Below are 24,688 nucleotides of genomic sequence, written 5' to 3'. Positions count from 1 at the left end.
GTTTGATTAAGACAATGCTTGACTTCCTGTTTAATTGGAGAGGGAAAATCAAATCTTTTTTTTTTAAAGTAAACATTAGTCATGTGTAGTTGCATCATGGCCCGAGAACACAGTTATTTCGTAGTGCATTTCTTTTAGACAATAAATTCAAATTAAAAAAATCGCACCTGCTCTTTCTCAAAAATATTTTTACAGTGTAGTGTACTACCAGTGAGACAAATAATATCAAAATTATAGATACTTCTCCCAGCTCTAACTCAAAATATTGACAATTCTGTGTTAAGGGGGTGTAAAATTCAGTTCGACAGCTTCAGACGTGATAAAATTTGACCTTTTAGAACTGGACCAAATCACTACTTAACATAAAGTTTCAGCACCCAAAGTTTTTTTGACATGTAATTACATCCCCCTACTTAATATTTCATGCATTTAATATAAAGAAATAAATTGGGAAAGTGTATTAAATAAAACATGCAAGTTATACACTGTTTACACTAGGGACTATATTCGTAGACAACGAAAACCAAAGGACGATAACTGTGTCCTTGGACCTAATAGGACAGAAAGACTTGACCAATCTTTATAAAACTTTGCATAACATAAGCTTAGGCAATAATGAGATAGTTTGCCAAGTTTCATGGCCATATGTCATATATAACAGAAACTATGGTCATTTTAGTATTGACATTTGGAGGTTTATTTTTGACGTATAAATTAAATATCTTCAACTGTCAAGATTTTGGCCTAAAAACTTGAAATTTTGCAAAAATTTGCTTTTTAAATGCTCTTGAATATTAGATATTAAGTATTAAAAGCATCTGCATACTCATTTTATTTATCAGATGTATTGTATTTATTCCAAAGTCAAATTTATATGTGCCTATGCCTGAAAATAGAGATTTTCCAATGCAGGGAAGCCTTATATAAATATGCATTTTTCTCAGCCAATTTGAAGTTTTTGAAGTTTTTTAAGCTTAAATTATTCTTTCATATATATTAAATGTACTTTAAATGTATAGAAAAGTTACAAAAAGTATACCACATGAGAATAAAATGGTCTTGGAGCATGTAGTACTGAGAATTATTTAGAGTCAATTTAGGCGGTAGTCCATATTGACATATAAAAATGCACACAGCAGCTATCAAAGGTGAAAATGTGTTACTTTTTGTTCATTTCTATGCTAAGGTGTTATGATACAAGAAGTCGAAATGCAAAAGGACTCTTGCATTTAAATTTTTGCAAGACAATATGGTCTGACGGCCTGTTTTTTCACTTTTCGATGGAAAACTTGCATTTAGTTTTAGTCTCAATAGGCATAAATTTTGACCACTTACTATCATACAGGAAAAAACATATGGTAGCCTTTAAAGGAGTAAGGTGTACTGAATATAGTTAAATACTTTTTTTACAGATTTAGTGAAATATTTGTGATGGACTACAGATTTGATGTATAAAGCGCTTCACATTTTACATACATCAATTAGGCCGTTTAACCAGGGCCATGAATACAAAATATGCTGCACTTTTTTTCTGTGATAATCTACTTTTCTCTTTATTTAGAGTTCACAAATGGTTAATTTAATTTGATTTAAGCATAGAAACACAAATATCAGGATAAAAAAAGCTGTCAGATAGAAAGTCTGCATGCCTCTTAGGCATAAAATGTAAACTGCTTAAAAATGCTTATTATAGCCGTAGAATGCCAAAATGGCACTTTTTAACAGAATTTCTGTAAACCAAAGATGTAAATCCTTTACTTTTATTGAGTTTGACAAAATTGAAACCAGCAAATCATTCAGGAAAGTTCCCAAAGTACAGAATCTAGATTTCAGGAATCCATCTCTTAGGCCTGAGAACACAGTTATTTCGTAGTGCATTTCTTTTAGACAATAAATTCAAATTAAAAAAATCGCACCTGCTCTTTCTCAAAAATATTTTTACAGTGTAGTGTACTACCAGTGAGACAAATAATATCAAAATTATAGATACTTCTCCCAGCTCTAACTCAAAATATTGACAATTCTGTGTTAAGGGGGTGTAAAATTCAGTTCGACAGCTTCAGACTTTGACCTTTTAGAACTGGACCAAATCACTACTTAACATAAAGTTTCAGCACCCAAATTTTTTTTGACATGTAATTACATCCCCCTACTTAATATTTCATGCATTTAATATAAAGAAATAAATTGGGAAAGTGTATTAAATAAAACATGCAAGTTATACACTGTTTACACTAGGGACTATATTCGTAGACAACGAAAACCAAAGGACGATAACTGTGTCCTTGGACCTCATAGACATATAATACAATGTATTATATGTATCTGGTTGCATTCATATATAATTTATACAAATATTTTTTTTAGGTTAATTTTGTAACTGGATCATTTTGATTTTCATTCAGGTCATTTTGAACTGGTTGGGATTTCTGCTTGCACTACTAAATTTACTATTTTACTATGTTTACTAAAAAAATATGCTTTGTTTACACTCTTTTCATTTTCTTATTTAGATTAAGTGTATTTAAAGTACAAATGAGTTGTTTACCAGAGTAAACATTGAACAAGCAAGACTTGAATATTTATAAGGGAGACAATCCAGTGTCAACAGCGACACCTACGGCTACAAAATACAGAATTATCAGTAGTCTTTCAATAGACGTATTTACACCAGTGTTCTCACCAGTGTTCTCTCGTTTTAGCGTCGCGGTACCGCGACGCTATATTTTTTCACCGTGATGCTATAATAATTCCCGCGACGCTATAATTATTCCCGCGACGCTATAATTATTTTGAAGATGCTATTTTACTTGTCCTCAATTTTGAACTTTCATCTATTATCGATTATGATCATAAAAATTATATCACCGTTAATTGTAATCCCTTTAAGTCGGACACTAAAGGCAATTAAGAGATTAAATAGCCAGGTGTTAATTGCCCTCAGGGTGATAACTGTTTGGATGCAAATATCCCAATCTGACACTTGTGTCATGACTAATACCACGTGTCTGCAATCACCAATTTCGACATGGATAAATGCAATCACAAAACAATTCGAAATCTATGTTTTGTATTACGAAATTTCAAAGATTAAAACGATTCTTTTTAAAAAAAAAAGGTTGTTTATTTGTGCAACTCTCCAAAAAATAATTTCTTTCTCTTCCGGTAAGGGAGCTACCATTTGATTTTTATGGGGGGGGGGGGGGCTAGGATGAAAAATTGTGTCCTGCCTTTTTTTTATTTGTAATCTCTGTCCTGCCTTTTTATTTTTCAGTCTATTCGGTCCTGCCTTCTTTTTTTTTCTTAGCTTATCCTGACTTTTTTACAACAATTGTCATCCTGCCTTTTTTTTTTTTGCCAAGTTACTCATCCTGCCTTTTTTTTAACTCAAAATCCTGTCCTGCCTTTTTTTTTTCAAATTTCATCCTAGCCCCCCCCCCCATAAAAATCAAATGGTAGCTCCCTAATACGAGAGCGAGAATTTTGGTTTTGAGCTAAAAATAAGTTTTATACTTCTTTAAAAAGTGATCATAATTGGCTTAAGTTTATGTTTAATTTATTTAATGCATTAAAAGCGTCTTATTCATTCACAATCTCTTGTCAAATAATGTTTATTCTCAGACTCATTTTCGTAATTTTTTCTACGGCCGCCATTGCACATTTTTGTGTAAACTACGGATCGGAACCGGACCAGATATGACAAAAATCCGCATTTTCACGATAATGACAACAGATGCACAGTAGACAGAAAAAATATACCAATAGAGAAAACTACGCATTAATAGACTATTTGTTAGATAACTTTGTTAAAAATACATATCATTTTGATGTAAAGATAAGAAACAACAGGGACTATTTCATTGAGTGCCATGAAACAATGTTATAGTTTAATTGTATTCTCAGTTATGAATTGAACAATATAAACTAAAACATATAAAGGAAATAGAGCATCAACGCGACGCGACAAATGACATTAAAAAAAAAATACAGTTATTTTTTTTACGCAAAATGTGATGCTATCCAAAATTTCTGGGGAGAACACTGTACACTTGTATGCCAATTTGTCCATTACATAAAATCACACAGGTTTCCGTAAACTTTGACATCATAATTTAAAATATTTGACATCACAATTTAAAAGTGATTGTTGATTGACGTTAAAAGGTGATTAGGAGTAGATCTAAGGTCATTTGGATGCAAGATTCAGCTAAATATCAAAAGTGTAAATACGTTTATGATCCACAGATATTTACTGTTTTGCACAGCATGGCCTTTATATATATGTAGGATTATAAAGTGTGAACTTTGAAGGTGCTACTAAAATGGGATGGTCCCACTAATGTGGGAAGCAGGGTTTCCCAGGTCTATTATTTTTTTGCCACCTCTTTTGCCAAAACAATATATTTTTCGCCACTTTATTATTTAATTCACTAACATAAACAAGTAACATAAATAAGAATATTTTATTTCAAAGTAAAGGGCCCTATAAAGAGCTTTCATCACATTACATACAAGTACAAAAGATTAGACATAAATTAGAGACAAATAAGAAAACACCATTGTTTAATAATATTAAAAAATACTATAAAAGGCCAGGACAGAACCAGAAAATACAATTAACAGCTTTAAAATATACCATTTAAAATCATATACCACTCAAAATATATATATTTTTAAATAAAAGAATATTTGTATAATTTGTGATTTCCTCCTATCTTTTTCTACATATATATGAAGTTACACTGATGTCATTCAATATGTGTGTGTTCAAACAGTTTGACAGATAACATGGTTAAGCTTCCTTATCCCAACAACCATTTTTGACTACTGTGAATTCATTATTATTCGTTGGATACTAATTTTTCGTGGATTTCCTGGATACAGATGAACCACGAAATTAAGTATTCAACGAAGTACAAATTTTCTATAAGGTACAAATGTATATGCAGATTTTGGCAAAACTACAAAATCAAATATCCACGAACACGCAAGTTTCCTCAATCCACATAAATTTGTACCCACACAAATAAATGAATTCACAGTAAATCCTCCATGTTTACCAGATGATATCCTATTCATTTTATAAAGAATTAAATTGCGTCAAACATTTTGTATTTTTTCTTGCAGAATCATGGCTGAAAACACCAGAAAAAGTCCACGTAGGAAAAGTAAAAGAAGATCCAGTTTTGCTGCTTCAAGGATTAATATTCTACAGCAAGGCACATCTGGGGGAGGTATTAAAAAGCATGGCAATAATCATATTCTTGTTTTCAAAATTCCAATAGGGAACATATTATATATAATTGTATTTTACAATTATATAATAATCATATTAATAATCAGTAAAAAAAAGATAATAATATAATAGAGAAATGTTAGAAAGGCTCATCTAGGGAAGGTATTGAAAAGCATAGCAATAGTTATGTAAATAATCATAATAATCAATTATGAATGAAAAAGATAAAAATATAATAATATAGAGAAATGTTAGAAAGGCTCTTTTGGAGAAGGCAAAATTGTAACAATTATAATATTTAAATTAAATCAAAGTGCTCGTAAGCGCTGAAGGGTCAAAATTGCTCTAATTTTGCTAGGAACTTTGTTCATTGTATTGTGTTTAGCCAAATAACATAATCTAAAAGGAGTAAGTTCGCTAAGGGTCATATTTGGCCTCAATTATAAAGTTCAATGCTATAAGATAAAAAATGTTTAAAGTGGACTTAAAGACATGTGAGAAAGTTTTATAGAACATTTTCTGTCATAGTTTTTGGAAAGATTGGAACTTGTTCTAAATCTTTCCTTAGGCACTGGCCTCCCTAACAACACGACAGGTTAGCTACTATTACTGCATGTATTCACACTGAAATATAGTTCCCTATAGTTCTCATGTATGTGCACATAATACACATATAAACTGTGAAAAATGGGTATATTTTTGGAGCAGTTCATTCAAGAATGTATGTAATTAATGTGTGTTGATGTGCAGGCTTTTTTTTAAGCACTTTGATTAGGTAATTGAGTATTGATACAATACAAGTATGATTGACAACTGTCATTATCACCAAATAATCAGGGACAGGGTGGACCTTAAATTACAATGCCCCACCTCCTAAACTGTCAATCAAATTGGCCACATTACTTATCAACATCAGTGTTACATAATTATACAGACCCAATATACATTTCAATACACAAATATTTGACCTCATAATTGAATACACAAATGTATGTATTAGATGTTTGATATATAAGGATGATAGATTTATTTATTGCCTATTACTTTTGATCTACATTACATAAAATGATTCTGTAAATTATGTCTGAAAGATAAATGATTAATTAAGGATTAACATGATCTTTAAAAAAAATGAAATATAGATATGAATATATAAAAGGTATTCAAGTTAGGCCTATAATTTACTTGATAAATTTCCAATAATCATCTGTAATAAATCAACAATTTAGGTTAGTTCACTTTTTTTTTTTATCAGAAATTGGCTTGAAACAGTTTTAAAATTTTAAAACTTTTAATTATAACAAACCAGTTTTTATTAATTTATTCCCCTTCAATAATTAATATGTCTATTTTAGTCATTTGAATTTTAATAAGTGAATATATTTTTGCTATCAAGAAAAATGTGCATTTCAATAAATTTTAGTTTGTTTACGTTGAAAAAGTACATTTTCAATGCCCTGTGCTGAATAAATACTTTATAAATTGATCAAAAGGCACTCTACAACTTTTAATCCTCAATGTCATATAACCTATCTAACAAAATGCCCCAAAACAACATTTTTAGATTATTTTTGTTGACACTTTAAAGTTCTTAGCTGTTGGTCTAGAACTTATGTCTTATAAGGAATTGGTAACCTGTACTAGAAGAATTTTTGATTTGCAATTTTTTAATTTTTGTTTAAACATGTTCATAAAAGGCAACAGTATCTGGATAAGATATAAACTGCAGTTTAAATAAAATTGTGCAAATTAAGAGAACATTTTATTTAATTTGAGCTCATTTTATCTTCATACTGGAAAAGCACTTTTATTCCTGCTAAAGATCTGCTGTTTATACAATTTTCAGCAATACTGTTTTATTAATGTTCTTTTGTCCCCACCATACCTTAATATGAAATTATTCAAACTACTCTTCCAATCTTTCCACAGGTGCTATCGAGCACTTTGATTATCTAAAGCATTGATTTTTACATCCCAGTTAGGTCAAAATAAGGGATTTTACAAAATTGGAAGAATTTCAGCCAAATTTAACATCAGGAAACATAGAGAGCAGCCGTCGACAACCTAAATATTCAAGTTAGACATGTAAAATGTCATTACAAACATTATTGTCAAAGATCTTATTTGTCGACGTATGCGCTCTATGTTTCCTGTCCAAATATTCAATGGAAATTTACCCATTTTCATTGTATTTTCCTGGAAAATCAAAATGAGTACTTTTTGAGACGTCATGAATAAAACACAGGAATGTAAATCTGCAACAAAAAGACTTATTTCCTTTCTAGTCACTGTATTAACTATTAATCATTGTGATATTGGTTAATAAATCCCAATTTGAAATTTAGACCAAAAAAGGGGGCCATTTTAGGGCCTTATTGAACCTTCTCCTTTCAGTTATCTTCCTTTGTAGATTGATCCTAAATTTATAACAGATGTACATGATTACACCATATACAACTTATGTATTATTTTTATAAAACATTTTTCTTGACAATTATGGTTATTCAAATACCCAGCACATCTGAAGAAGCGAAAAACGTAAAAGATTGGTCTGAACTGGTAAGAATTAAACCAATGTAACATGACAGTCTATTGTCTAAAGAGACACAACGAAATAACCAAATAATTGCTGTCCTAAATATTCTACAGAATTTAGAATAATTCTACGAAACTAAGATTCTACTTTATTTTTGTTTTTAATCAAATATCAGGTTTCTATACAATTTCTCATTTATTTTTCAGAATTGTATCAAGAAATAGATAGTAGCAAACCACCAGACGAAAGACTTGTCATGTTAACAAAAGTCTGCTTAGAGGTATTTACATTGCACCTTTGCCTGAAGTGGTTTTCCACTTACAAAATACAACTGAATATTGTCTCAATGCAAAAAAGTCATTTTAATCTCACCACGTTACAAGGCTGCCCAAAACAGAAAGAATAAGATAGCTGAATATTGTCTCCATGCATAAAAGTCGTTTTAATCTCAAAACTTTACAAAGAAGAAAGAATGATAGCCATTTTTAACTTCTGTAAATTCAGAAATAATTGCAATGTTTTTATTATTTCGAAAAATGCAACAGGCTTAATGCTGTGCAGCAATAATTAGGTCATTTTGTCAGGTCTACATTTTTTTTTTTACAGAAGGAAACCGTATATTTAAAGAAAATATGTTATAATTGCCAGTGAGACAACTCTTTACAAGAGACCAAATAACATAGAAATTAACAGCTATGTATAGGTCACTGTATTCCTTCAAGTATCTTTGAAAATTGCTGTTCTTACATTTCAGTACACTCTCAAAAAGATGGAAGATCAAATGACTGGTTGTAGAGATTTCAGTGCTTACAAAAGAGAAGGTACCAGTATAAAATAAATAGTTGACTGGGTATTATCTGCTATGATTTGATTATTTCTGGCAATGATGCTGAAGAAAATCCTTTTTTAAGAATGCTCTTATCAGTGTTGTTGCTTTTTTGGCCGGGTGGACTTTGTAGAAGACATTCACCAGCACAAAGTGAATAATTCCACTTGTGGTATAGGTTTTGCTAATTGTTGAAGACAATATGCTGACCTATAGTTGCTAATTTTCTACATCATTTGGTCTCTGGTGGAGAGTTGTCTCATTTGCAATCATACCACATCATCTTAATTTTATAATCACCATTTTCTATGATGAACTTTAGAGATGGGTTCAGAAAATTTCAACCCTAGCACAGGAATGAGTTCCATATGAAATTGTTACCCACAATAAGTTTTTAGAAAAACAACCTACCCTATGACTTTGAGGATTTTCAGGTAAGTTATTATAGAGTAACAAGACTTTGTTTTCCTTAAAAAAAAATGAAAAAAAATGGAACTAGTTACAAATCCTTCTAAAACTTATAAAAATGTATACACATTATTCTGATGATTCAGTAACATTTATTAAGCCTACATACAATGCATTTGATTGTGGACAGGCATAACCATGTACCTTTGATCCAACTTTTGAAGAAGGGAGGAAGTGAACACTTTTTTGAACAGATATATTTATTTTTACATTTAAGGAATGACTGTAATATTTTTTCTGTCTATTTGAAATAACATAAAAAATGTGGTGCACACTTTGAAATAACCCGCTATATTTCTTATAATTTTATTCTAAATTCCATTTTAAACTTGAGTAAACCATGAAAAAACATGGATGACGTCATAGTCACAACTAAATTACATCTATGGGCTGACAAACAAAACAAGGTCAGCCAATCAGAAGACTTTGTTACATCCAAAATTAAATAATTGAGAGATAAAGTGTTTTTCAGTAGATGTTTCTGTAACTCTCATTCATGTTTGTCACAAGAATAAAATTGAGAATGTCTTTTATTCTGACTAAATAAGATGTACCTTTTTAAAGTCTGAATAATTTTAGTGGAAGAGGCTGTTCTTAGAAAGATTGCAGACATGGAAGTCAAAGGTGTTTTTAAAGAAGCTTCAGAAAAAGAAAGGTAGATAGAACTCCAAGCTTTTCTTAGTATAAAGATTTAATAGTATGTACTATGTAGGAAACCTAAGCAAAAGAGTAATAGTAGTAAAGCTCCAGCTCACTGGACAAAAATCCTAAAAAATATTCATGAATTGTTATCTTTTGTCTGTTGTTGTTTTATTTACTATTTAGGCCTAATTATGAATGTGTTCAACGTGGCTAAATGATATTGTGTTCTATGAATTATTGAATTACTGTGACTTTAATAAGTCCAAATACCCCCTCCCTAAATTCATCTTCTTTGCAATTGTATAGATCTTATATGATTTAAGGAACTAATAAACTGCAGTTGATAGTTGTCTAACTGTCAATCATACCACATCTCCTTATTTTCACACACAGCATAGTTTAGATGCTTGATAAACCAAATGTGCTTTTAGTGATTTATATATAGTGCATGGCCACTTCAATATACTATTGTAAGAAGTTAGGATTGATCAGGAGAATAATAGCTTACATTCACTTCATTTTGAACTTTGGTGGATAGTTGTCTCATTGGCAATCATACCACATCTCCTTATTTTTATGAGAATAATTCCACTATTTTATTGAATGAATTAAATTTAATTGAAAGTTGAATAAGTTAATGTTTTCTATTTCAGTATGCTACCAAATCCCATCAACTCAGAATTGGACTCTGCCATAGAAGAAATGAAGACAAAAATTTCAAGGTGAATTTAAGAAATAATTAATTCATTGTAAGGGGTCATTATTTTGGACATCTTTGCTAAAAGATCTCAGGTTAGGAATATTATTGTGATTTGTGAAGAAAAAAAAACAATACCCTTCCGGAGCACCTGAGATCACCCCAAGTTTTTGGTGTGGTTCGTGTTGCTAAGTCTTTCTTTTTCTGCTGTGTCTTCTGTACTATTATTTGTCTGTTTGTCTTTTATTAATAGCCATGGCGTTGTCAGTTTATTTTCTATTTATGAGTTTGACTCTCCCTCTGGTATCTTTCGTCACTCTTTTATATACAACATGTTTCTATTTGAAGAATGGACTGCTCCACCATGAAATAAAGATGCAAAACTTTGCTGTTATTAAATTTTGGCTAAAAAATCAAATTCACCACATATGATAAAATGTCTGTTTCAAATAAGCCATAAACCTAAATAGATATGTACAAAACATGGTTACGTTTTCAATCTGCATGACATGGATTAAACAAAAATATTCACCTATTTAAACAAAAATAAATAACATAAGATTCCTAACCTCATGCATGTCACAAAGTAATTTGACACATGCAACAAAATATTAAAACCAAGGGATTGAAAAAAAACTTTAAAGTTCAAAATAACTGAACGCAGAGGACATGACTTGTAGTGCTTATATTGCTATCATATTTTCTCTTGACCTAAATTGATGATTATTTTGTAGGCTGCAAGAAGAAACTAACAAATGGGATCAGCTAGTAACAGACACAGAAAATAAAATATCTGAATGTGATCAGTATGTATTAGTAAATATGATGAAAACTTAATGGTTGGATTTACTGATTCATACTTATTGACAGATTTCTGTAAAATGATACTGTAAAAATATCAGCTGCTAGACTAAATATTTATGTCGATTGAGCTGTGCCCTTAAACTGGATGAAACATTTGATTTGTACTATGTCAAATGCATATGTTTAATGACATTAATTGCACCTGGTTAGCATCTACAATTATAATTACTGAATCCAACAAGATTCAACAGCTGCTGTGGATTCCTTTATTTTTGGCTCACCTGGCCCAAAGGGCCAAGTGAGCTTTTCTCATCACTTTGCGTCCGGCAGCGTTAACTTTTACAAAAATCTTCTCCTCTGAAACTACTTGGCCAAATTAAACCTAACTTGTCCACAATCATCATTAGGGTATGTTGTTTAAAAAATGTGTCTGTTGACCTGGCCAGCCAACCAAGATGGCCGCCATAGCTAAAAATAGAACATAGGGGTAAAATATAGATTTTGGCTTATAACTGACAAGGGTTAAAATTGTTTATCAAGTCAAGAACTATCTGCCCTGAAATTTTCAGATGAATCGGACAATCCGTTGTTGGGTTGTTACCCCTTTATTGGTAATTTTAAGGAAATTTTGCCATTTTTGGAAAGTTTGCTATAGCTTGCTATAGCAATAAACTTTCTTAAGGCATCGGCCTAACCGGAAAAGAGACAGCCTAACTTACTTTAGGAAGTGTGTCCTACTTCTAGATAATGTAGTACTGGTGTTTGAAAACTAATAATAGAAAGATGCTTTTGAAATTTTGAGCTCTTCCATTTTAATAGCATACAGCTTGAATAAAAAATGCACTGAATTTTCATCGATAAATCAAATAATTCAACTTCATTTGAAAGACGAACAAAAACTACTTCGCGGATCTGCGCTACGCGGAAAGTAAAATCAATACACACACGAGACAGCAGTTTCTACGTTATGATTTTATCGGTATTCTTCAGACATGCGTCAGATCCATATATGTGTGCCTCCAAACGGGAGTACTACAATCCCGGTTTCAAAGGTTTCCTACCTTCCTCCGGTTGAAGAGACAAAATTAATAGCGTGTTTAAAATATTTCATGAATGAACATTTTTCGTCGCTTTATACTACGATTTTTACAAATTTCTATTCAATATGTAAAAGCCCGAGAGTATCGGAAGTATCATGGTATCTCATCTAATCTCGGCCCACAACAAACTTGGACTAAAATAAACTCGACCTTTTACATATTCGGCATAAGAAATCGGACTATAACAAAAATCGTAATTATACTAATTGCTATTAAGACTCCTAAACAAAGTTTTTGCTCATTTCTTATTATTTTTCTCCTTGGGGTCTATTTAGTTGTATTTTGAGGGGCCAAAAGAAGGGAGGAATTTACTAAAGAACCCTAAGGGATTTTTTTTTAAATTTTCAATAACAATAATAAATTATAAACTTGAAGAAAACAGTAAGTGACAGACACACATGGTTTTCAGTAATGATCACAGGACCATAAAACAAATCAAATTAATTAAATTTAGGTTGAGTCCATGGTGTCACCCCACCTAACCCCTCATGTTTGAATACTTAAAAACAGTCAGATCCCCACTCCTAAACATTATATGTTCTTTATATGTTACAATAAAACAAATCAGATGAAATAAAAGGCGAGTCCCCTGGGGTCACTCTCACCCCCTGGTTTTTTGAGAACTTATTAACAGTTGAGACTTCAACCAATATACCATATATATTATTGTATGGGACAATGAAATAAATCAAATGAAATATAGAGGAACTCCAGAGGGGTCAGTCACCCCACCAATAAACCATATGTATTTTTGTATGTGGCAACAAAACAAATCAAATGAAATAAAGTGGGTGTCCCTTTGGGTCAGCCCCAACCCCTCATGTCTGGGAACTTAGAAACTGTCTAGATCCCATCCCCTAAACCATATATATTTTTGTATAGGGCAACAAAACAAATTCAATGAAATAAAGTGGGAGTCCCTTTGGGTCAGCCCCACCCCTCATGTCTGAGAACTTGTAAACGATCGAGATCCCCACCCCTAAACCATATATATTTTTGTATAGGGCAACAAAACAAATCAAATGAAATAAAGTGGGTGTCCCTTTGGGTCAGCCCCACCCCCTCATGTCTGAGAACTTGTAAACGGTTGAGATCCCCACCCCTAAACCATATATATTTTTGTATAGGGCAACAAAACAAATTCAATGAAATAAAGTGGGAGTCCCTTTGGGTCAGCCCCACCCCCTCATGTCTGAGAACTTGTAAACGGTTGAGATCCCCACCCCTAAACCATATATATTTTTGTATAGGGCAACAAAACAAATCAAATAAAAATAAAGTGGGAGTCCCTTTGGGTCAGCCCCACCCCCTCATGTCTGAGAACTTGTAAACGGTCGAGATCCCCACCCCTAAACCATATCTATTTTTGTATAGGGCAACAAAACAAATTCAATGAAATAAAGTGGGAGTCCCTTTGGGTCAGCCCCACCCCCTGTTGTTTGACAACTTGGAAATGGTCAAGATCCCCTCCCCTTAACCATATATATTCTTGTACTGGATAATAAAACAAATCAAATTCAAAAGAAGGCGAGTCCCTAGGGGTCAATCCCATCCCCTTGTTGTTTGAGAACTTGTAAACGGCTGAGATCCACACCCACAAACCATATATATTTTTGTATGAGAAAATAAAATAAATCAAAATGAAATATAGAAGAAGTCCAAAGGGGTGACCCAACCAACTTTTTTTGGAAAACTGATACGGTCGAGATGATCACCCCTAAACCATATATATTCTATTTTATGGGGCAACAAAACAAAACCAATGAAATATAGTGGGAGTACCTCTGAGTCATCCCCAACCCCTCATGTTTGAGAACTTGTAAACGGTTGAGATCCCCAACCCTTAATCATAAATATTCTTGTATTGGACAATAAAACGAATAAAGTGAAACATAATTAAGTCCCTCGGTGTAACCCCACCCCATCCTGTTTTGAGAACTTGTAAACAGTCAAGATCCACCCCCTTTTCGAAAAACTTGAAAACTGTTGAAATCCCCACACTGAAACAACATATATTCTTGTACGGAATAATAAAACAAATCAGATGAAATAAAAGGCTAGTCCCCTAGGGCCACTCTCACCCTACCTCCTGCCTGTTTGAGAACTTGTAAACTGTCTAGATCCCCACCCCCAAATCATGAATATCACTTTACTAGACCGGACCAATTTGTATTGGACTTTGCTTAATGTCAGGCGACCCGTGGGAATGACTAATTTTGAGAGCTTTGTTTGGGAGACTTCGTAGCAGCATCCTGTTACAATTATTTCTTGATAAAGTTTTTTCTTTTTTAAGTAGGAAAAAAAGGTAACCATGCAATCTACACACTATCTATTTGAAATATTACAATCTACAGTTGCAAACTTTCCACAGGTGCTATCCACACTTTGATTGGTTATTATCTTCAATATCGTCATGAATCCATTTGATCTATGTCCTTTGTTTAATACATGTATGCACATAGACCAAGGTGAGTGACACAGGCTCTTAAGAGCCTCTAGTTATTGGTTCCTTATTTTAGTGGGTGGAGGAAATATGTTTTTTTGTGGATATTTGATCTTGTAGTTTTGCCAATGTCATGAATGTCTGCATACACTCCAACATTTGTCCAATAGAAAATTTGAACTTCTCTGAACATTTAAATTTATGGTTAACCTTTACCTATGAAACCAACCAAAATTGATATCACATATATGATAAGGAGTCTATACTATATAGTATATAAATATCTTATTAAAACGGTATCGGGTAATTTCCATATAAACATACATGGCATCCAGCAGTGTCCTCCCAAGGGTCTTGGAGAAACATGGCAATGATTTTCTTATATTTTGGGTTTTTAAATTTGATGCTATTATTTCTTGAAACCTGATGATGTTCAAACTCCCTGTTTACCAGAATGCTATTTGTGGGGGAAACACGGCATCTGAGAAAGATGTAATTAAATGTTGGGGTTTATATGGGGATGGGTCTTATATTAATGTCAAAATTTTATCAATGAATTATTATGTTTAAACTAATGAATTAAGGTGGTACCTAACACTACAGGGAGATAACTCTGTAAAATCAGCCAAACGTTTTAATAACATTGTGTTGTAAAGGGAATATTAGGCTTCTCAATGATCAAAATTGGTGTTTGTCAATCTGCTATATAACCAGTGTAATTTTTCTGATAAAAGGGTTGGTTCAAAATTTTTGAAATTTATATATTTTGGTTAAAGGGTCAAGGTAAATACTTTGTCAAAATTTTATGAAAATTAAAAGAGCCAAATTAATTTTAGTGAAAGTGTTGGGTACCACCTTAAGGCTTAAATTAAAATATTGTTTGTTTGCCCTTTACCGACCGACCCTATAAATTCGTTCCGCCTGAAAATCTTTTATTTGTATTTACCTGCAAGATTTTATTTTATTTTGTTTTTCCGTTCCTACAAATAATCTTATATGTGTATTTCCCGCTCAAAACTTTTTTACCGGAATCCTCGGGTTTTATCTTTCCCGGATAAGGTCTAGTCCGTTTTGTATCACGTGAGCGTTTGACATGAACACTTGCATTTAGAGTTTCAAAGCATTTGTTTGAAATCATGATATGACGAACGTTTGTGTCTTTATACTTGAAGAGTAGGGTTCATTAAAAAAAAGTTTGTCCAATACAAAATTATCAACATGTGTACAAACTATTTTGTAAACGGACGTTGTTTCCTATGTAGGAATGACCTTTGGTGATCGGTGGATCAGGGTGATTCTGTTAGCGATGCCTTCAACAAGCATTGACATCTATACTATTAAACGAGAAGACCTCATTTTGGGTGTCGCTTCTCCTCCTTCCACAATAAATTAATCATCATGCCTCTGTGTCCTATAGGTAACATGTATAGTCGCATTTGTCATCCATTCTTATGATCATTCAGTTTGGGTTATTTTGGGATAAAAACGAAAAAGAATGCGTCCGGATATTTTCCCGTCATTGGACAAAACTTTAAGTCAGATTAGACTTCCGGTTTGTGTTTTTCTGTACTTTGAACATACAAAGACTATGAATAAAGTATATAAATTTGCTTTCTGCTGTCATTTTGAGTTCTAACAGTTTCGCGGGTGTGTTCTAGTATTATTTATATCTGACATGAACCAAAGGTCTGTAAAGTGGAGAATATTTGGCAGTAAAATCGCCAAGTTTTTCCATACAGATCATTTATAAATGCGATGAAAAATACGTGACAATTGAGTTTCAAGTCTTGTATCATTTTTATTGGAAACCCAGACACACACAAACATTTAAACACTCTAGGGACTGTCTCTACTAGTAATGTATGTCTGCCCGGGCATATTTTACCAGGACAAAGTTATCTCTAACAGAAAACCTTTAGGTCGAGGTAAGCGTACAATGAACGTAGGACAGAATATTAGTGCAAGTTAAAACTCTTAAAAGTTCCAGGCATATTAATGTTGAAAATATGCCGCACAGCCCTATATTTTGATATTTGAAAACAAAATAGTAGTGCATATGAATTAATTTCACATTCTACATGATATGTTTTTTTCAAAACTTCCTGGGACCTTATACTAGTCTAAAAGTCCCAGAAATTTATTAGCAAAAACATACTTAAACAAAAGCAATACAGACAAAAATGACGTCATGCAGATTATGTATCTATAAAATAAAATGTTATACCTACCTGCCTACCCATGACAAAAAATGTACCGACCTCAGTTATTTTTTGGGAAAGAAAAATAAAATATTTTACCTACCTACCTACCCTGTTTCAAAACATAGGGTCGGAAAAGGGCAAACAAACAATATTTTAATTTAGGCCTAAGCAGGCCTGAAAAGCTACAGCACATGAATCAGGATCTGTTCCCTTTAAATTTTCAACAATGTAACAAAATCTTTCAGAAATTTTAATCAGTATTGCCAATTGAAAGCAGGGAAAGGAATTTGTATAAAGGGAAAATTTACTTGTTATATTGCAATGTTAATGTTATTATTCTCAAAATAAATATTGTTTACACTACTGTAAATTCAGAAATTATTGCGTGCATTTATTTTTGTGATTTTGTCATTTGAGACTTAAATGAGATTTTAATTTTTACGATTTTGAGAAAAATCCTGTTTCATTTATATAAGATTATATAAAATATTTCAAAATGTGTGTTTAAATTATTGGGTTTACAACTCTGTCGCACTTTTCGCAATAATAAAAACCTCTCAATAATTTCTGAATTTACAGTAATTGAAAGCTAACAATGTGAGTTATGTATTCTATTCTTCAGATTGTCCAAACAACCACATCTAACAGAGTTAGACATCTCTGATACACTGAAAGAACAAAGTGGACAATATCTCTGTAACAGATTAGATTATAACAGTTTACTGACAGATTTAAATAAAAGCTGTCAAAAGACATGTTTGATGGTAGGTATAAACTTAAGCAGAATTAGATCTCAGTTGTCAAAAGACATGTTTGATGGTAGGTATAAACTTAAGCAGAATTAGATCTCAGTTGTCAAAAGACATGTTTTATGGTAGGTATAAACTTAAGCAGAATTAGATCTCAGTTGTCAAAAGACATGTTTGATGGTAGGTATAAACTTAAGCAGAATTAGATCTCAGTTGTCAAAAGACATGTTTGATGGTAGGTATAAACTTAAGCAGAATTAGATCTCAGTTGTCAAAAGACATGTTTGATGGTAGGTATAAACTTAAGCAGAATTAGATCTCAGTTGTCAAAAGACATGTTTGATGGTAGGTATAAACTTAAGCAGAATTAGATCTCAGTTGTCAAAAGACATGTTTTATGGTAGGTATAAACTTAAGCAGAATTAGATCTCAGTTGTCAAAAGACATGTTTGATGGTAGGTATAAACTTAAGCAGAATTAGATCTCAGTTGTCAAAAGACATGTTTGATGGTAGGTATAAACTTAAGCAGAATTAGATCTCAGTTGTCAAAAGACATGTTTGATGGTAGGTATAAACTTAAGCAGAATTAGATCTCAGTTGTCAAAAGACATGTTTGATGGTAGGTATAAACTTAAGCAGAATTAGATCTCAGTTGTCAAAAGACATGTTTGATGGTAGGTATAAACTTAAGCAGAATTAGATCTCAGTTGTCAAAAGACATGTTTGATGGTAGGTATAAACTTAAGCAGAATTAGATCTCAGTTGTCAAAAGACATGTTTTCTGGTAAGTACAGGTGTAAAGCAAAATATCGTTGTATAAAATATTCAACCTAATACAATATTCCATTATTTTGTATTGGAAAGGTAAGGGCCTAATTTCAGTTTTATCTAACGAGATATTTAGGACACTTTTTAAACACTTAAGTGTCTATTTCAATTGATTCGATTAGTTTATGTAAAAGATTTTAACTGATTCAGTCATTAAAAACGCTCCGATTGAAGCTTAAATATGAAAAATCTATCAAATATGCCAAAAAACGTCACTTTTCAGATGGTTTTCGTCAAAAATGAAAGTGACCGCATCCGTGTTCATCCTCAACCTTTATATATGTTATGTATTATCATCAAATACAACTTACATTTCAATATTATGAATGAACATGAATGCGGCCACTTTCATTTAAGACGGAAACCATCTAAAATTCAACTAAAATGCTATAATTGTGAAGATTTCAGTAATTTAGCATGACTTTATGATGCTAGTACACGATATATATGTGCATTGTATTGTCAAAAACAGCACATATTTATGTAGCAGAAGCATTCTACTTTCCAAAAAATAGCTAAAAGATTACATTTTCACAATTTTGCAAAACTGCCTAATTTTGGGGCCAAAAAGGGGTCTTACTGAACCTACTCCTTTTGTCTTTTCTATGAAATAATCTCCAAAGAAGGACAATTTTCGTATGCAATTTTCTTCCATTTACAGACAATATGATGAATATTACGAAATTTTGTCTTTTTAAAGGAAGGTTATCTAAGGATATATATTGTATATATTAAGACTATATTTCATAGATTAATTGTCATGAATTTTAACAGTAACATTCACTGAACTGTATAAAATGACAGATGTTTGACCAAAAGACAAATAGTCCGGTAAATAACGGATCTCTTGCATGTTGAAGTCAATTTTATCTGAAATGAATCATACCTTTTTAATTGCAGGTTGATGAACATACAAGAGTTCTCAACAGATTAGACACAGCCTTTAAACATGTATCATCTAACATAAATAAAAAAGTTCTACACATGAGTAAGTATTGTAAATTCTCATGTTTGGTGTTATCCATTTAATAAAACTATGTTTTTTATCCTCCCACCAAACAAAGTTAGGAGTCCAAACTTGCAGATACAATACTTCTCCATTGCAGTAAGGCCACGGTTTTTTAATTTGTTGGTTTACGGATTTTCCCCATGAAAAAGTCGGGTCGGTCGGTCGGGGAAAAAAAAAAGAAAAAAAATCATCTTTGAAGACAGAAAAATATGCAAAATCAATATATATTTCACCTTTCTAACAATATGTTTGTTATGCCATTTTATCATCATTTCTTAAATTTTAGTTCAATGAAATATTATTGCTCAGCTGTTATAAACATCGCATGACATTGTCTAATAATTTACAGTAAAAAAAAAGGAGGGTGCACGGACAAAGATGAAATTAAATCGTCATTTCAGAAACAAGAAAAATAGATTCGCGTAGCTCTTAATCAATTCCAGAAAACTTGGTGAATAATGATCTTCAAGCACGAAAACTGATAAAGAAAAAAAATGTAAAAACGTCGTACGAAAATAAGTTTCAACACACGTGTCAAAAACCTAATAGACTCGTTCATTGTAAAAACGAGATTATCGGGTCAATCTGTTGTCTCACATTCCCGTTTTTTATACAAATGGACGATATTTTTTTATTATCTATGAAACAAGAAAATTCCAAATGATTTGTTAATATTCAATACTTCAACTTGATGCCTTCAACCTATCCACATTTGGACAATAAAATTGAGAAAGGAAATGGTGAATATGTCAAAGCGACAACCACCCGACCATAGAGCAAACAACAGCCAAAGGCAACCAATGGGTCTTCAATGTAGCGAGAATTCCTGCACCCGTAGGTGTCCTTCAGCTGGCCCCTAAAATATGCATAATAGTACAGTGATAATGGACGTCATACTAAACTCCGAATTATACACAAGAAACTAAAATTTAAAATCATACAAGACTAACAAAGGCCAGAGGCTCCTGACTTGGGACAGGCGCAAAATTGCAGCGGGGTTAAACATGTTTATGAGATCTCAACCCTCCCCCTATACCTCTAGCCAATGAAGAAAAGTAAAAGAATAACAATACGCACATTAAAATTCAGTTCAAGAGAAGTCCGAGTCTGGGGCCGTATGCATAAAACATCTTAACTTAAGTATTCCTTAAACTTAGATTTCACTAAGAATTTCCTTAGTTAAGTCAAATTCTTAAATGGTATGCATAAACTTACTTAAGTCTTCACTTACCTAAGGAATACTTAAATCGGAACCTTTCTCTAGTTACCGTATGATAAATATTATAGCCCATCACATGTACTCGTCCGTGTAAAAGTTTGTTATGAGTATTTAAATTTATTGACCAATGCATGCTTTTATTTTAAAGAGCTGGGGTTAAATTGATATAGGTATGTAAAACAATTCAATAGAACGTAACATAGTTTAATGATGAAAAATTGGCGCAAGTAAGACAACGTTTTTTGTGGTTGATGTTTTGACGGATGAGCATTGGAATAAAAATATTTCGGTTATCCAAAACTTTCCATGCTACTTAATCTTCTTTAATTATCTTTCATGGGTGTAATATTTTCTGGAGACAACAATATGTTTTAAACTCTAACAAAACATGATCAAGGTTAAATCAATGGCGTAGCACAAGACTGAGAACAGCATTGTAAGCATGCATGTACTAACAAATAATTTTACAAAACACTTTTTTTCAATAAAATGTTTACTAATCGTTAAGCTGATTATGCGCATCTCCCTTTCCAGACACATTGCTTACATTTGCTTATTTGCTTATGGTTTTAAAAAATCTATTTTGATGTGAAATTAACATTTCTATCACTTTCCTTTTACAACAAAAAAAGGGATAGGGTAGATTTTTTTCCAGAAATCCATATACAAACTAGCGTATTTTTCCAAAGTCCTACACTCTTTACTAAAACAAATTATTACAGTAAGTATATTCTCCACATCTTAACGTACTTAGAAATATTTTCGAAACCGCAATATATATCGCTGAATATATAAGGTAATATGAAACAAATAATTTAATACGAGTAAGGTATCATAAATACCTTATATATCCGACGAATTCCATGGGGACTCCTGACTTCCGTAACAGTGAAACAAAATGGAGGTCCATGCTTCCCCCTTATGAAAGAAATCCAGCTCTGGGTAGGTCTTAAAACTTTTCGATTTTTCCCTGTAAGCGATTTTTTTTAGGGTATGTCTTAAAAATAAAACTGTATTGAAAATTCAAATGACGCATTTTAGGGTATGTCCTACATCTTAAAAATAAAACTAAATTGAAAATTCAAATGACGCAACGCCCCCCCCCCCCCAAAAAAAAAAACCCCCAAAAAGACCCCACACACACACACATATATAAAATGTGGTTTTGCATGTTTTCTTCATTCCTTGATTCGGTTTTAACTAACGGTTACAATTGATACCGCGCGATGTACTTTAACAATTTAAAAAAACGTGTACGTACAGAGTAAACAAAAGAAATAGTACCATGAATTACATGTGTGTAAAAACTGGGTATTTTTCGGTAAACATAACAACGAGATTAAGAAATAGTATATTATATAACTACCTACTGTTATCTCTTGATTTGTTAATTATACGTGATTTGAAGAGAATAACGATGATCTTTAATATTTACTTATTATTTAGCAATAAAAAAACGAATAATTAGTACTTTATTACTGATATATATATTAGTCAATCAAATTGTAGGTAACATATTAATGTTCTACCAATAACGCAAACTTTCGACTGATTTTTAACTCTTTTTGAAAATTTAAGGTAGCTTTATAGGTACCTTAGACTTAAGTGTTATCTTAGGCGTTTCCTTAGTGTAAGGAGTTTTATGCATACCACTTAAGTTTTGTGGGCGTGACTTAAAACAACTAAGATTTTACTTAGGAAATACTTAGTTTAAGATTTTTTATGCATACCACTTAGATAAAAAGGGCGGAGTTTCCTTAACTTAAGTGTTTACTAAGGAAAATCTTAACTTAAGTAGCTTTATGCATACGGGCCCTGATGTCAAAAGAAGTAACAAAAGAAAATAAATAAAATGACAATAATACATAAATAACAACAGACTACTAGCAGTTAACTGACATGCCAGCTCCAGACCTCAATTAAACTGATTGAAAGATTATGTCTTCATCATATGAATATCAGGTACAATCCCTCCCGTTAGGGGTTTAGTATCATACTATCATAAAATATATGAGAAGAACATAACCCGTGTCATGCCAACAACTGTTTTTTTTAGAAATAAATGTGTTTAGTTCCGATGCAAAGACCCTATCAGTGAATCAATGTTAAAGCCAAAATATGCAATCTTTAATGACCTGACAACAGTATCGTAACTATATCCCCTTTTAATAAGTCTATTTAAAGGTTTTGTTAGTTTCTGAGGAGAATACTGACATTTTTGTGCTTTATAAAGAATATTTCCATAAAATTTTGGATGTGAAATACCTGAACGTATAAGATGTCTGCATGTTGAGTTATATTTACGAATTATTTCCTTATACCGGTGATAAAATTTAGTAAATGTTTTGACCAGTTTGTGATATCGAAAACCCTGGTGTAATAATTTTTCAGTAATACATAAATTTCTCTCGCTAAAATCTAATACATTGTTACATACACGAGCGAATCGTACAAGTTGAGATATATAAACATCATAAGATGGTGACAAGGGAACGTCACCATCTAAAAAGTCTATTTCTATGAGATGATGCATCTTACGGAGTGATGACAAATAAGGGAAACGAACTTATTGTGTAATTGGTTTTAAACACAAGTTTCGTTCCGCAAAATTATTTGTGCAAACGACATTTCAAGGTCAGTTATTATGATAATTGATTTGTCTATATTTAAAAACGTAAACTGGAAGTTTTATTTTTTCACAACAGCAAGTGTTATCAATTTTGTTAGTGATTAATGCATTTCATTTCATAAATTTTTTTTATTTTAATTATTTTTCAGGGATAATGCATTTCTTAGGGTCGGCGGGAATAAAAAAGCATGAAAAGTCAATTTTATTTTTATTCTGGAAATCGGCGAAATCGGGTCGGCGGATCCGTAAACCAACAAATTAAAAAATCCTGGCCTAATGTCCTGATTCAATCAACTATAAATAATGGAGGAATTATCTATTGATGCATCCACACTTAATTTTGGTAACAAGGACCTTCAATTTACACAATAATGACTACAGTTAAACGATCTGGTCTCCCTCATAAAACTTTAATCTGTACTTGCATTACAAAATTTGTGCTCCAAAAACTAAATCTACTACTATAATTCATTGATTTCGGAGTCTGAGTATGATTATCTTTATGCATAATACTTGAAAGTTTTATGACGCAAGCCCAGATCTTAGAAACTACAATTTATGAATCGGAGAAAAGATCTTTCGTCACTTGATGTATTTATCTGTGACATGGGTCCACCCTATGATTAGGTCACATTGACCTTCATTAAATCAGTAAAAGATTGAAATACAAATTATAAAAAATAAAGATATAGTGATTAGCTATTGTTCAAATTGGCTCTATCTTTTGAGATTGTTTGGTTTACTATGTTGTTGCATAGTTATTTTGTTGAGATAATAATAACATCTACTTTTCATAGATTCAAGGTGAACATTAAAAAGGTCTCTGTAAAAGGCAGATATTGGTAACTGACCAATTTATGCTAATGCCTTATATGTCAACTAGAAAGATGGTTGAAGTTTAATCTTTAGTAGCGCTGAATTGTATGTTACTTTATACATGTCTTTTGATTATCTGTGTCATTAGGTTGCTGTCTCACATCAATGCATACCTGCTTACATCTCTTTTTATTATTTACAATTTTCTTGCATTCATCTTGTAATTTACTAAAGGAAGGGTTTACCATAATTAATAATCTTCTTGAACTTATACATGTAACATGTTTTATGTAGTTCTTCTTTCATATAAATATGTTCATATATAATATTTTTTTCTTACAGAAGAATCACAACAGCCATTAGAAACACCAAGACGAGTTATGCAGTCACTTTTGTCCTTTCCAACACCAAAATGACCGGGTTTTCATAAAGGCATTTCACCGCATTTTGTATATTTTAACTTACTTTAAAGATAGAGTTGTTG

At 32.0% G+C, this 24,688-nt stretch overlaps 1 protein-coding gene across 3 annotated transcripts; it reads left to right on the top strand.

Annotated features, from left to right (window-relative positions):
• The first annotated feature begins 1 nt into the window (after window position 1).
• Window positions 2-24,688, top strand: LOC143063426 (uncharacterized). 3 transcript variants are annotated; one of them, XM_076235574.1, is made up of 10 exons: window positions 2-55; window positions 5,128-5,234; window positions 7,979-8,052; window positions 8,527-8,593; window positions 9,646-9,721; window positions 10,362-10,430; window positions 11,140-11,211; window positions 17,576-17,717; window positions 19,432-19,519; window positions 24,547-24,688. In XM_076235574.1, the coding sequence occupies exons 1-10, from the start codon at window positions 15-17 to the stop codon at window positions 24,618-24,620; spliced, it is 810 nt and encodes a 269-aa protein (XP_076091689.1). In that variant the 5' UTR covers window positions 2-14; the 3' UTR covers window positions 24,621-24,688. The 3 variants fall into 3 exon arrangements, with proteins under 3 accessions (XP_076091689.1, XP_076091690.1, XP_076091691.1); XM_076235575.1 differs by having other exon boundaries at window positions 18-83; XM_076235576.1 differs by lacking the exon at window positions 2-55 and adding an exon at window positions 2,394-2,419.

Source organism: Mytilus galloprovincialis, chromosome 2, assembly GCF_965363235.1.
Source record: "Mytilus galloprovincialis chromosome 2, xbMytGall1.hap1.1, whole genome shotgun sequence".
NCBI lineage: Eukaryota > Metazoa > Mollusca > Bivalvia > Mytilida > Mytilidae > Mytilus > Mytilus galloprovincialis.
Note: the sequence above shows the minus strand (reverse complement) of the source record. Positions and strands in the feature narration are given on the sequence as shown.